Source organism: Panicum virgatum, chromosome 6K, assembly GCF_016808335.1.
Source record: "Panicum virgatum strain AP13 chromosome 6K, P.virgatum_v5, whole genome shotgun sequence".
NCBI classification, from domain to species: Eukaryota; Viridiplantae; Streptophyta; class Magnoliopsida; order Poales; family Poaceae; genus Panicum; species Panicum virgatum.
In genome coordinates this window covers 9,589,786-9,604,450 of record NC_053141.1, presented here as the reverse complement: position 1 = coordinate 9,604,450, position 14,665 = coordinate 9,589,786, and the positions used below count along the sequence as shown (strand labels likewise).

Genomic DNA, 14,665 nt, shown 5'->3' with positions numbered 1-14,665 from the left:
TTTAAAAAAATAAGAGCCGTCCATCTGATAAAATTCTACGGTGGTGAAGGTAGGAAGTACCCCGAAGTACCTAGGATAAAGTACCTGATACTTCCAAAATATGAGACCAAATACCAAAAAGTGGGACCGGATACTAATATAATTTAATTTTAATAAATATACTTTCCATAGATCAACGGCTAGAAAAAAAATTCAAGGTAAAAGTACCTAAAAGTACCCATTGGTACTTTACAATCATTATAAAAGAGCTCTAATTGAAAACATCAGTAACAGATGTTATAATGGTGTGAAATCACCTGACATGATCACATAAGTTGTAGAGAGCTAATATTACCAACATTTATTACTTGGTCGCCATTGTGTTGGAGTGGTTACATCTTGTTTTGTTACATGCAAGCTAAAGAATGAAGTAGGCCCTCCATCAATACCAGATCAAAAGCTACGTGTTCTGCCTAGTCACCTTCTTGACTTTGTTCAACAAAGCCCTCCTTTTACCTGCTCCTCATCAGGCAACATCCAAGCAGCTGTGCTCATGAAAAATGGTATTTAGCTAGGCCAAGCATATGACCGCGGCCTGTGGGCGCTGTGATATATGTAAAATGTTACACATCATGTATCGTTTTGCGTGTGAAAGAGGATACACATGTATCATAGACTCAACTAATAAATTTTACATGTTCTCTTTGCTATTATCAAACATTAGAAAAAAAGTATGCTTTTCTTCAATTCTTAATGCTTTTGAGATGCAGGTTCAAGATGGTCACCTTTTCTAAGAAAATATATATTTTAAATTAGGGAGTAGAGTAAATTAGGGAGATTTCTAGTAATCACAAAAGTTCTCAAGATCCCCAGGAAAAAAATTAAAGCAGGTAAATGGTTATTAATTATTACTACTTTGTCGATATGGTTCAGAAAGAAATCAAAAATAACTAGTGTCCTCATTCTTATTAATTTACAAATAAGTTGACAGAAAAAAATGCTTATATATAGATCCAAAATTTTCTAAAACAGAAAGAGTCGCGTTGCTAATGCACGGTGAGTGATGTGAAACCTAGAAAAATGGACCAGTGGATCGGTCAATCTATTGCGTTCATATCACAATCGTAAGATGGGATGAACTTGTCAAGTTAGCAGTCATACACGTTTTACATTTGGGCTCACATACCCTGGCATCATCCGTGACCGTGGCCTGATGAGCAATAGAAGATTTGGTCCAGTACGATGCGTCCGTACCAACAGGGGGAGAAGTTGTACAAGAGTATAGCTGCAGCAAGCGCTTTGCTTTTGGGTTATTCAGACAAGGCTTCAATCTGGTATCAGGTCAAACCAAGTTACGTGTCCACGCTAGCTCTTTAATTACTTGTGAGTTAATCAGGTCATCAGGCTATTATGGATCACTACCAGATAAAAAAGGTGACGATCTACCCTACTATTTATCCACCGTGCCTAGGCACGATCACGAAAAAAATCTACCTACTATTTATCTCTTTGACTTAGCTTGTTCATATCACACCCGTGTCTGCTGTCCTTCTGAGGCAACTTGGAGCTGCTGCATGCATGTGAAAGTGCTCTTGAATTTAAGCCAACTATTCTTGTTCGTCTTCTTTTGTTTTTTTTTCTCGAACACGCAGGAGAGCTGCATATTTTTGTATTAAGAGAAAATTCTTTTGTGAAAATTTAGGCCAACTATTGGGCTCTTTCAGTTTACGTTAATATGTATCATGACATAAGAACTACAAGATTAATTAGGTAATAGCTCATCGTGCCTTAATGGACATAACTCATTATATATTATTTAAAATACTGATATTACTAAAACGAAAAAAATGCATTTTTTAATATTTAGAATTAAATCTAAATCATGAATGTATCCACATAAAGATTATTTCTCCATTAATCTTATTATGGGAGTCCAGTGATTTGTAGGGTTGGATCCAGGCCCAGTGCTGCCTGTGCTACAGCCCGGGTTCTGAGTCTAGGATACAATGGTAAATCAGACTAAATATATAATAGATAACAGCTAAAGCTAAGCAATTAATTAGGTGTGAATTAGCTTTTAAGCCCGGGGCTTGAGTTGTTCCTATAGCTCCGCGCTCTGGTGATTTGTTCCCTTACAAGACTAGCTAGTTTTAACTTTAAACATTTGCACCTTTTTTCCGAGTCGTTTGTTGTTTAATTTGATACTAGTATTTTATTAGCGTGTTTGGTTAGACAGCTTGTGTTTCTTGGCCTGCATCCACCGTGACTCTTTTTTTTTTTTGCAAATAGTCAGGCATATATAATCCTTACGTAGAAGAAGAAGCTGGTGAAAGCATGTAGCATCTTTATATTCATCGATGATCACTGACTCATATGTGGAAGATCAGTTTTTTCAACATTTAGTTTACTTGGGCAATCGTTTTGTTGGAGCATGCAGTTACTTGCGCGACTTAGTCAAACGCATCCGTACCAAAATTGGGAGGGTAGAGGTCGGCCTGTCGCACACGCTTGCAGGTTAAACAAGCTAAGTAACCACGCGGTCTCTGCATAGTCAACTTCTTGACTTGCTCATACCCTTCTTTACCTGCTCCATCTGACGCAACAAGCAGCTCGATATCAAAAGTGGTGTTTAGTTGGGCCATGTGCAACGCTGACTGCAGTATGTATTAGCTATGTACCGTAGAAACCTTTGCATTAATTTTTTTAGTTTATTTGCATGATTTTTTTTGGTTATTTGCATGAAATAAGTAAAGCACGGTTACAATTAATTTCTTGGCTTGTTTAATTTATAAGCACTTTACTACACTTCTTTTTGTTTCATTTTATATTTTTGCATGTGAGATTACTTGGACGCAGCATATATGCATGTAGAATTCTCAAGTCCCCAATGCTGCAATCCTGATAATCCGACTCCATCTTCTCAATATCCTGAAGCAGGATCAGTGTTGGCGGCCTTGATGTGGCAGAACCGTCCAATTTATCCCGACTTAAGAGCGCCGGATCAATATGTAAAAGAATAATCTAGTCAACGCTCTTAAAACGGAATAAATCCGGTAGTTCGTCGGGCTTCACCTGAACTTTCCACCATACAACCGTTCCATAAACATGCATACGGGATCATGAGCATAGAGCTTCAGATATTACACACAGACATTTATTATAGAACATAAAACTAGGAAAGTGTTATTACAATATAAGAACAAACTTAATGCATACCGACTCTACAGAGTTTTCAAAGAGTACACCTACAGTCTTAGGGATTGTTGCCAGACAAGTTCATATATTACAACGAGTTTATAGAACATTCAGAGAGGTATGGACTCAACATACTCTCTGAGTCTTGGTGCTCTACTCCTGAGGCTCCTCCGGCAGAACTGAAAAAAAAAATTTCAACACAAACACTGAGTACAAAAAGGTACTCCGCAAGACTGGTATTTTGGTTCAAAAATTTGGACTCAAAGCAGAAATTTCTAAACTGAGACTCATATACAGACACTAGACTTAAGAACAACCCTAGTTCACAAACATTATAATAACTCTAGGTTCACAGGCAACAACTTTTATACTGGTTGCATCGTAATTATTTACAATGTTTAAGCAAGATCAAACAACATTCATATCCGAGAATTGCGGCAATTCGAATCGATTTACATCCTGCAGGAGATAACTGGGCACACGTCACGTACAACTTCCGGTAAGCTGCACGCGGCAACCTTTCACGAGGAGGATACTAAACCCTGAACCAAGATTACCAACACCCGGGTTCGCACCACTGGTGCGAGGACCCCCCGTCGGGCCTGATCTCAACACAGGTTTCAGGCTACGACCCTGCCACCTATATCCACGTCGAGTGGGGTACAACTTGGTTCAAGTATTTAGGTCAACCAAGCTACCGGGCTTACTGGTTCCATATGTCAGCATATGACCAGTTTGTCAATGCCCGATCAAGGTTAAACATACCGTAGTTCCTTATTTCTTTCTTTGAAGGTGAGGACAGAGCCAGAACTCCTCTTCTGCTCTGTACTCAACGATCACCCTACTCATCAGACATTGCCTGTTTATATCAAGTGAACCTTTGAGTAATACCTAGACCTTTGGTTGCTTTTAGAGTGGGTTTCTTTTAGACCTTTTGGTTTGATCTAACTAGTTAAGAAGGTGGCAAAGATGTCCTTAAAGCAAGGAAGTTAAATATGCATCAAATGAGTTTCAAGCAACTCCTAGACTTAAGCATTCACATGCGATAACATGAAACAACAACAATCATTAAGAAATTAGTAGGTATAGATGCTCCGGTGCTTGCCTTGATCGGCTTAAGGAGGTGGGACTTCAGCTTGGAGCTCAGGCTCGTGCTCAATCACAATCACCTCCTCTCCTTCTGTGGGTCCCTCGGGCGGCAGCTCGATGTATTCGACGCTAACGTCCGCGACTTCCGATTCTAGTCATAATGAGATTCAAGGTTAGTGCATGAATGCAAAAACATTTGAAAGAATTGAATTACAACCTTATACCCCCTATAAAGTTGTAATTGAACACTTAAACACAAGCAAAAGTCCTAACCACATTTTGACCTTAATTTCCTATTTCTTATTATTCCTAATTATTTCTATTAAATATTTAAGAATATCAAAGTTCTATTTTAAAAAGAAAAAGTTTAAAGTTTTATTGTAAAAAGAATGGTAAAAGAAATCTAATAAAATTTATTTCACAAATTTTGGACGAACACAAAATCTTTTAACACAAGAAACAAAGTTTATCTAAACCATTAACACACAACCCCCTTTATCCCTTTCTTTTCTTTTCCTTTCTCTTTCTTTTTTTCCCCTTCTCCTCTCTTCTCTTTTTTTTCCCCTCACGGAAGCCTCCTCCCTCCTCTGTTTTTGCCGCCCACGCACGGACAGGGAGCGACGGCTCCAGCAGCTCGCCGGCGACCTGCGGCCGGCCCCCAGGCCTGCGGCCCTGCTCCCCCTCTCCACGCGCCATCCACGCGCCCAAACCCCCCAAATCCCAGTGCCCCCAGCGAGGAACGCCATGGGGGGCGGCAGCCTGCCATGGCCAACGCCGACCAGCCAAAGCGGCGCCTCCCCGCGCCGGGAGGGGGCTTGAGGAGCACCACCACCACTCCACGAACCCATTCCAGCCCTCAATCGAACCTCGGGAAGACTGGAGCACAGAGCTCCGCGGCGCGCCCCGGCGACCACGCCGGCAACGGCGGCGCGCGAGTGTTCAGACCGCCCCGGCCACGAAACAACGCGGCAAGCAGCACGCACACCTTCTACGACACCTAACCAACTTCCTAGACTGCCCAAACAAGACCCAAAACCTCGGGAACCTAGAGCTCACCGACGACCTAGTTTCTCTGCTCGATGGTGGCCAGAGGAAGAAGACGATGGCGAGCTAGCGGTTGTGGTCGATGGAAGGGCTATAAACTCTTTGAATCAGTCGAGATAGGGCTGCTGGTGATGTGTGTGCGGGGAATCGAACCAAGAACGCGTGAGGGCGACGAAAACGGCGAGGAACAGAGAGCTTGGTTTGGGGAAAAAGATGGCGGGAGAATGACGATGAACTGCATCCAAGCAGTATATATTTGAAATTTTCACCGTGATCCATTTGCCACCTCCAGCCTGCTTGCTGCCACGCTCATCTCGTTCATGAACGCCACGTAGAAGCTTTGAATTTTTACCGCCTCCTTGATCGAGCGGTGCTCGGTGGAACAGATAAGGATGACTGGAACTGTAGCAGTCTGAAATAGGCTGAAACTGAACGAAATACCTATATTTAGACCCCTTTTTTTCCAAATTCCACTGCTAAACTTTGAAATATTCCAAAATAAAAATTGTATTCCTACCATTTGGCTACACTTTTTCTTTCATGCACCTCCTCTAATTTTGCCTCTAAGATAGTCAAAATCAGCTCTGAACATGGCTGGTCCAAACAAATTTCAGAAATTCAGCAAACTTATTCCATTTACCAGTTTTTGCATTCAAATTTAAATGACTTTATGCCATTTTACATATATAAAAATAGTACCACTGTGAAGCCTGGACATCCAAGTTTCCATTTTGGCACATGGTACACAAAGTTGCTACATCGAATGTCATTTTATTCATCTCTAAATTCAGTCATTTGTCACTGTTTTCAGACTTCAAGAATTGTCTGTCTTTGCTGAAATTCTTGTTTTCTTGTAACCTTGGAGCTTTCAAACATGATCAAGTCACTATTCCAAGTCTTCCAACTTAGTTCCATTACAACACTCATACCTTGCACTACATTTTTCATATTGACCAAATGTTGACTTAGTCCACAAAATTGCAAATTAGGATCACTTAGAGTTTGATCCCACTCATTAACAAGGGTGAGTTGTTACACCTGAATTCTTGGCATTGTTTGTCCCACACTGCCCATTAAAGACACAAGCGGTCACCTCAGGAAAATCTGTTAGAATAATAGTGCGGAAGCGATAACCCAAAACAACAAAACCAAATCACAAGATCACACAAACGATAACGACACCGAGGCACGATGTTTCTTACGAGCTCTTTCTTTTTCTGCGATGTGCCTACATCCTCGGGGCATGACTACGAGCACTCCTCCCCATAAACAGCAGCCACACCGGCATCCGGGCACCACTACGGCCATGCCGCCGCCGACGCCAACCGTCCAAGTCGTCTCACGGTTACACAGTAGTGCCCTCATATTTATGGGCCATAGGGATACAAAGTATGACCCGAACTCTATCCCTAATCTACTAAATTACAACTCTAGTTCAATTGTAATCAAACTGTACACATATTCGACATATATCTAACAAAATCTATGTATTGTACACGTGGCTGCGAGCAGAGCTGTCGCTGAAGGAAGCAATGCTCCCCGTCGCTGCACCGTTGCTGCTAGATTCATTGTTCGGGTTGCTGGGCGGGGCTCCTTTGGTGGGTCTACAACCTTAGTAGGAGGGGCCTTGGGTGTTTGCCGACTGGCGGTGGCACTGGGTTGTCGGCGGGGCGGTGAGGCGGCGCCGGCTGCTAGGTGAGGCGGACAACTAGCAGGCGGTGGAGGAGGCGGGGGTGTCATGGTGAATACCACTGGGGACGAAGAGAGAGGGTAGCGGCTATGGCGGAGGAGCCGCCCGAGATTAGGAGGAGGCGGGCAGGGGCGAGATCTTTTGTGATGCGTAAGTTCACAACTGTGCGCATGTTGAAAATAACCGCCTCAGTCACGTCACACATAGCGCTCGCGCCAGCAAGGTCATCAGCCATGTGCTTGGTGTCAGACGGGCAAAACCCCACCGAGATGATCTTGTACGCCTCGCACAGTTCACAAGTTCCGGGTGGCCATAGTCACCTGGCTGCTCTCGCAAGACCCGTCACGCATTTGTTCATCGACGAGCTCGTATGTCTGCAATTATTCATATCTGTATTGGGAGGGATTGGGAGTGGAAATTTAGTTTATTTTCCCCTCCAAACTATACATATTGGAAGGGAATGGTTTCTTCAAAACAAATTTTGTAGGAGGTCCATGTAATTCAATTCAATTTTCCAAAGAGACATGGTACAGCAGTGTCAACGAGTCAGCGGTGACAATATGTGAATACTTGCCATTTATTTTATTGAACATACCATCTAGAAACTCAAAACATGTAGTAATATGCAAAATACATATATAAAGCAAACACTGGACGTAAAACATTAGTTATCTAGTTGTGATTGTTCTCCCAGAATTGAGCCTGGAGCCAATCAATTGTCCCCTTCTGCACCTGGAATGCCTTGGCCAAGACATCATCTGAAATCGGTGGTTTCAATCCAAAAACCGCATTTGCGATGGTAATAGCCCTAGGGTTCTGGCTGCTGAGCGCGGCAATAGCAACCGCTGGCTTGTCATAGATGGGGTTGAATTGGAAATGGATGAGCCCATGTGGGAATACAAACACATCACCTTTGTTGAGCACCTTGGCAAATAGCTTGTTGTCTGGGTTGGAGGTGACAAATCCAACATAGAGTGTTCTCTCAAGCATAGTGAGGATCTTTGTGGCACGCGGGTTTGTGTGTGGTGGATTCTGACCTAGGGGTGCATAGTCAATACAGGCCAATGAGATGCCCAGGGTGTTCGGTCCAGGCAACTGCATGACATTGATCAAGGTAACATTGGATCCAACCTTGCTCTTCATGGTGTCCATAGGCTTGTCAAGGTTAGCTGCCTTGAAGAAGTCATCTGCGTTGACGGCCATAGGATCCTTGCAAGCAAACCCATTCACCTTCAAACATAGTTACATTTTTTATATAAAATAAATTTTAAATTAGGTAGTAACCAAAATACGTGCGATTCCCAGTAATCACAATAATAGTGCTCGAGAGAACCCCTAATAAAAAATTAATTCCGGTAAATGATTGATTGATGTGTAGTGGTTGCTAGTTGCTACCATGCAAGTTACTGCTGTTATGGTTCAGAGACAAAGTGTTCAGCTATTTACTTAACTTACAGAAAAATCTGAATGAGATTATTCAAAACTTCCTAAAGCAAAACAGATAGCGTCACACATATGTGAAATAAACTCACAGGCGCATAATTGGTGCGATATGATAGTTGTGAAAACTAAAAAAAATGTTCGGTCAATCTATGCTAACTTGTGCTCCCAAATGTGTCGGATCAGAAGAGTCAACAGTATTAGATCTTATACAACTCTATACCTGGTACAATAAACAATCACCCTATGGTCATTCATGATCACTGCCTATTGAGTAATAGAAGATTTGATCCAGTGCAATACATCCAGCTCATAAATAATTTCCTTATTGTCATCCATGATCAATTGAGTCGTAGAAGATCATCAATGTCGTTGTTTCCAACATTTACTCCGCCAAAATTTTGTTGGAGCAGTTACTTGCACGACTTAATCCAGCACCAGATCAACAACCATGCATGTGATTGGCCTAATCAATTTCTTGACTTGTTCATATAAAACCCTTACGTGCTCCTTTTGAGGCACTAAGGGCGAGGGCAATGTTAGAGGACCACATGGTCTATAAGGCGGGGGCCATAGCAGGTGTCAATAGCCTAAAAGTAACCTCACAATGTCCAAATAATTGGGGAGGTCATAAGGTGGATCCCACAAGTTAAAAAATACTGCTTTTGCTCAACCCCTCATTTCCAACTTGAGCCAACTGTTTCAGTTTAATATTCATTTGTACATAATGGAATCAAAAAATAATATATTCTATTCTCTTATGGCCAGCTATGGACTACTTTAAGGACCACCTCTGCAATATATATAGCCAGTTCTCAAAGGCACATTTATTGCATAATGACCACTTTTTCACCATATTGCGGCTGCCCTAAGCAGCTCTACATTAAAAGGGCTTATTAGTTTTTTTTGTGTGTGTGGGGGGGGGGGGGGTGACAGAGCGAGATATGTGAAAGAGACGAGTGGAAATGGCAGGCACATTTGTGTGAGAAAGGCTGTTGAAGCCCGTATGGACCTACACGACATCCGAAGCCAAGTTCAGGGCTTCAACAGAAACTCCACCCCCATAATTAACCGCAACTAATCTAAAACAAAAAACGTTCCATCCCTCATGAAAAGTATTTTGATGAAGCAAAAATATCAAATGATTGCAAAGTTTTTCACCAAACAAATGATGACACTTATGCCATTACTGGAAATCCCAAATATGCCAAGTGCCCGAGGCTTTGCTGAGTGCACAATATCGGACACTTGGCAAATATAATCTTTGCCGAGTGCGTATTGAAAAGGTCTCGACAAAACAACGACACTCGGCGTACTGCGGTTTTGCCGAGTACCGCGGGAACGACACTCGGCGAACAACGCTGTTTGCCGAGAGCCTCCTCGGGGCACTCGGTACTCTACCTCTTTGCCGAGTGCCTCGCCGAGGGCACTCGACAAAGCGTGTCACGTGCACCTCACGCGCGCAAAACGCACCCGTTGCTCCCTGGGCCGTTATTCTTTGCCGAGTGCCGCCACAGAGCACTCGGTATCTCTTTACTTTGCCGAGTGCCTACACAAGGGCACTCGGCAAACTTGGTCCGCGCATGAGCCCGTTACCGTGGGAGAGCCGTGACGGCCATTATTGTTTGCCGAGTGGCTAACCGTTGCACTTGGCAAACTTGGTCACGTGCCGCGCACGCGCCCGTTGTGCGCCCGTTACCGTAGGAGGGCCGTCACGGCCGTTTTTCTTTGCCGAGTGCCAGAAGTCGGGCACTCGGCAAAAATCTGATTTGCTGAGTGCTATAGCCTGCGCACTCGGCATTCAGATCTGTTTGCCGAGTGTCCTCTTTAGCAATCGGCAAAATAACAAAAAAAAAATTCTCCAATGCACTCCAAACTTTTTTCTTAGCTACTATACTATACAAAACACTGCATATTAGAATTTGATACATTTTTCGTTATGTTTATTATATTTAGTTAATTTATTTCATTAAAAGGATATTTTGGGGATAATACAATTTTGAACTGCAAAATATAGTATAAATGAAGTATAATGAATGGAAAAATAATATTTATGTTATTTAGTCCAATTTGAGACATTGTCAAACAATTGAAAGGAAAATTTGAACATCTTGGTCATGAAACGGGACAAAGTGCGCTGTGGACAAATTTGTTTTTAATTTATAAAAATCAAAAGTAATCAGAAATTCTTGAAATTTATCATGACAACATGATATCATACAGGGAGTCTATGGTAAAAATTTGAAACGGTTTTGCAAAAGTTGTCATGTATGTCGCTTACGAAACGAGGCATCTCCAAAGAAGTTTCAGAGAACTCAGAAGGATTCTTTGAGATTATGAGTTAGAGTGATGTTCGAATTGGAGTTTTACTTGCTATTTTTTTATAGCCATAAGACATGAAGAATTGTGTAATGTTAAATTTTGGTGATTTTTTAATCCATTTGATAATTTTTAAATATTTTTTTGAACTATAGTATTTAAATTGATGTAAATTGAATTTGAACTAATAGTGCATGAAATAATGACATTTTTTTGGGTGAAGCATGCTAACTTTTTTGTATATGCAATAGACGTCATAAATTGGTTCATGTTAAATTTGGGTTATTTTTTGGATTGTTTTTGTATTTTTTATTTTTTTTGGCAAATGTAAAGAATTAGTTCATATAAATTGAAATATAGCAAATAGTGATTGGAATAATAGAATATTTTTAGTTGAAGCATGAGTAAGAATTGTTGTGTGAATTTGGCAAAGAAATTTTTCATTATTTGAAGAAATTTGTGAAATTTCGAATTTTATTCAAATAAATTTCTCAAAACAAATGAAGAAATGAAAGCGTACTATGCCAAGTGCTGTTCAGCGGCACTCGGCAAAATCGAGCTATGCCAAGTGTCTTGTCAGGGCACTCGGCAAACCTAGTCTTTGCCGAGTGACAGATCGGGGCACTCGGCAAAGACTCGAACACTTAGCCACGGCAGGCACCCACACTGCCACACACGCACACACCGTACCTCCTCGCCGTCTTCCCCCGCCCCCGATGCCGCCGCCCGTGCCACCTCCCCGCCCGCGCCGCCTCCCCGCCCCAGCCACCGGAGCCCGGCAGCGGCATCCCCGAGGCCTGCCTCGTTCCCGGCGCACGCGACCTCCCCGACCCCGCCCCTGGCGCCGCCCGCGCATCCTCCCCGGCCCCGACGCCGCCTCCCCGCCCCGGAGGCCGCGCCCGCCCCCTACGCCGACGCCCGGCCCCCAACGCCGCCTCCCCGCGCCCGGCAGCGGCGTCCCCGGGGCCCGCCTCGTCCCCGGCGCGCGTGGCCGACCCGACCCTGCCCTCGACGCCGCATCCCCGCCCCCGGAGGCATCGCCCGCCCCCGACGCCGACGCCCGACCCCCGACGCCACCTCCCCGCCCCCGCCCTATAACCTGCGCCCGCGTGAGCCGCACCCGCCACCGGAGCACGGCAGCGGCGTCCCCGGGGCGGCTCACGGGGGCCGCGTCCTCCCCCGGAGCTCACGCCCGCGTCCGCGTCCGAGCCCGGTGCTGCCAGCGCCCCCGACACCGCCTCCGACACCCGGCCTTGCCCCGGAGGCTGCACCCGCGGCACGGCTCCCGGCTCTCGGCGCCCGACCCCGACACCCCGGCCACGCCCACACCGCCCGTGCCCGCTCTTGGCGTCCCCCTGCTTCATGCTCGACGAAAAGCTTGAACCGCGAGTCCACGCCAAGTCGGCCACGCCTACACCTCCGACCCGCTGTAAGCACCGCCACCGTCCTCCTGCATGTTAATTAATGTTAGTAGTTCATGTAACCTAGTTAGGTGTCTCCCATTTGGAAGAGATACAATTGAAGATATGCAGATCTTTGCATATCTATGACTGTATCTTTTCCGAATTGTCCACATTTTTTGGACAGCCCGAGGATGCGTAGATACGGTTAGTTTTCATGGTCGACTCCTATCCGAGACAGAGTCTCGGCATCACCTCCCCGTTGTTCTCCGGATACACAATCTCCCTTCCGGGACGTGTATCTGGAGAACAGTGGGGAGGTGCTGCCGAAATTTTGTCTCGGATGGTAGTGGATCATGAAAACTGACCGTAGCTATGCATCCTCGGGTGGGATTAGGACCTGCCTTCACCTATTAGATTGTAGGGACAACACGTAGATGCATTTGATTTTTATTGTACTTACTCTGGTCTAGAGGATGGATGACCGTCATTGGATGTACACGGGCCGTGCAAGTCAGGCTAGCATGACTGATGAATGGATTTGAAAGACCAATGATTTTTTGGAAACCGCATGGAGTCAGGCTGAAGGATCGAGTTTCTTGTGGTGTCCAAGCAACAGATGTGGAAATAAGAAACGGAAAATGAAGAAGGTTATGGGCCAACATCTTTGCAAGTATGGATTTACGCCTGACTATACCCGGTGGACCTTCCATGGTGAAGCCCACCGTATGAGGGACGAGGTCGTGAGGCAATGCATCGATGATTGTGATGTTGATGGTGGGGTTGGAGACATATTACATGACTATAATGAAGCACATTTCGGTGAAGGACCGCAGGAGGAGCCAGAGGCATATGCAAAGGTGTATTACGAGATGTTGGAGGCGGCACAGAAACCACTTCATGACCAAACAAACATTTCTCAGCTAGACGACATCGGATGCCTAATGGCCTTGAAGTCTCAGTTTAGCCTGAGTCGAGACGCCTTCGACAGTCTGTTGACCATTTTTGGAAGCATGCTTCCAGAAGATCACATTCTGCCAAAGTCAATGTATCAGGCACAGAAAATCCTCGGTGCACTTAAGATGCCATATGAGCAAATACATTCTTGTCCAAATGGATGTATCTTATTTAAGAAAGAGCATGAGAATGATGCTTACTGTCCAAAATGCAAAGCCTCTAGGTTTCTTGTGGACTCTAGTGATGGTCAGCCTAAGAAGTAGCTCACGATTCCTGTGAAAATCGTACGCTACCTTCCTTTCATTCCGAGGATCCAGCGACTGTTCATGACTGAAGAATCCGCGCAACAGATGACATGGTACAAGAAAGGTGTTCGATACAACCCTGACAAGATGGTGCATCCATCCAATGGAGAATCATGGACCCATTTTGATAGGATTCATCATGACAAAGCTGATGAAGCTTGTAATGTACGTATTGCGCTTGCAACAGATGGGTCCAATCATTATGGGATGGTGGCCGCCTCATACTCATGCTGGCCCGTGTTTGTTATCCCTCTGAATCTCCCCCCAGGGGTCCTATTTCAATGACATACCATATTCGTGTCGTTGATTATTCCAAAGCACCCGGGGAATAAAATGAGTGTTTACATGGAGCCTCTGATCGATGATTTGGTCAAGGCATGGGACGAAGGGGTGTGGACCTATGACCGAGCAACAAAGACAAATTTTAAAATGTATGTCTGGAACCAATTCTCCCTGCATGACTTACCTGTGTATGGCATATTCTGCGGCTGGTATACTCTCGGGAAGTTCCCATGTCCAATTTGCAAGGCAACTCTGCAGTTCATCCCCGCTGAAGGGGGTAAGTATTCGTCGTTTGACAAACATCGACAATTCTTCCCCGCTGACCATCCTTTTAGACAAGATGTTAAGAGCTTCACGAAAGGTGTAAAAGTTACAGAAATTGCACCGCCGATTATGACGGGTGTTGCTATTCATGCTTAGATAGACGCTCTCTGAGTCAAAGATGGCGGTGGTTTTGTTGGGTACGGGGCGGTGGTTTTGTTGGGTACAGGGAGGAACATGCTTGGACTCAGAAGTCTGGGCTGTGGAGGCTCCCCTATATTGATGATTTCCTCCTTCTACACAACATTGATGTGATGCATACTGAAAAAATTAGGGGGAGGCTCTTTTTGGAATAGTCATGGACATTCCTGATAAGACGAAGGACAACATAAAGGCAAGGGTGGATCTAGCAACGTTGTGCGATAGACTAAGATACGAAATGAGGACTCCTGGACCCAGGAGAAAATGGAAGAAGACACAGGCCGACTTTGTCCTCACGAGGGCCCAAAAGAAAGAAGCACTAGAGTGGATCCAAAAGTTACAATTCCCCGATGGATATGCAACGAATCTGAGGAGGGGAGTGAACTTGACTACTATGCGAATCAATGGGCTAAAGAGTCATGACTACCACATATGGATTGAGTGGCTTCTTCCGGTTATGGTTCGAGGCTACTTACCTAATAATGTATGGTTCGTGCTAGCAG

General features: G+C 44.4%; 1 protein-coding gene across 1 annotated transcript; it reads right to left on the bottom strand.

The window, feature by feature from the left end:
- Nucleotides 1–7,669: 7,669 nt before the first annotated feature.
- Nucleotides 7,670–13,963, bottom strand: LOC120713208 (germin-like protein 8-11). The gene is made up of 3 exons (XM_039999213.1): nt 13,885–13,963; nt 13,764–13,816; nt 7,670–8,227 (listed from the first exon to the last, which is right to left on the bottom strand). Exons 1-3 carry the CDS (start codon nt 13,961–13,963, stop codon nt 7,670–7,672), a joined length of 690 nt encoding a protein of 229 aa, XP_039855147.1.
- Nucleotides 13,964–14,665: the final 702 nt, after the last annotated feature.

Excerpts from the sequence above, each read along its gene's own strand:
- LOC120713208 (XM_039999213.1), bottom strand. The coding sequence starts at position 13,963 with ATGAACTGCAGAGTTGCCTTGCAAATTGGACATGGGAACTTCCCGAGA. Across the intron at positions 13,817-13,884 it reads GCAGAATATGCCATACACAG|GTCCACACCCCTTCGTCCCA; the intron begins GTAAGTCATGCA and ends GCTCGGTCATAG. Across the intron at positions 8,228-13,763 it reads TCATCGATCAGAGGCTCCAT|GTGAATGGGTTTGCTTGCAA; the intron begins GTAAACACTCAT and ends CTATGTTTGAAG.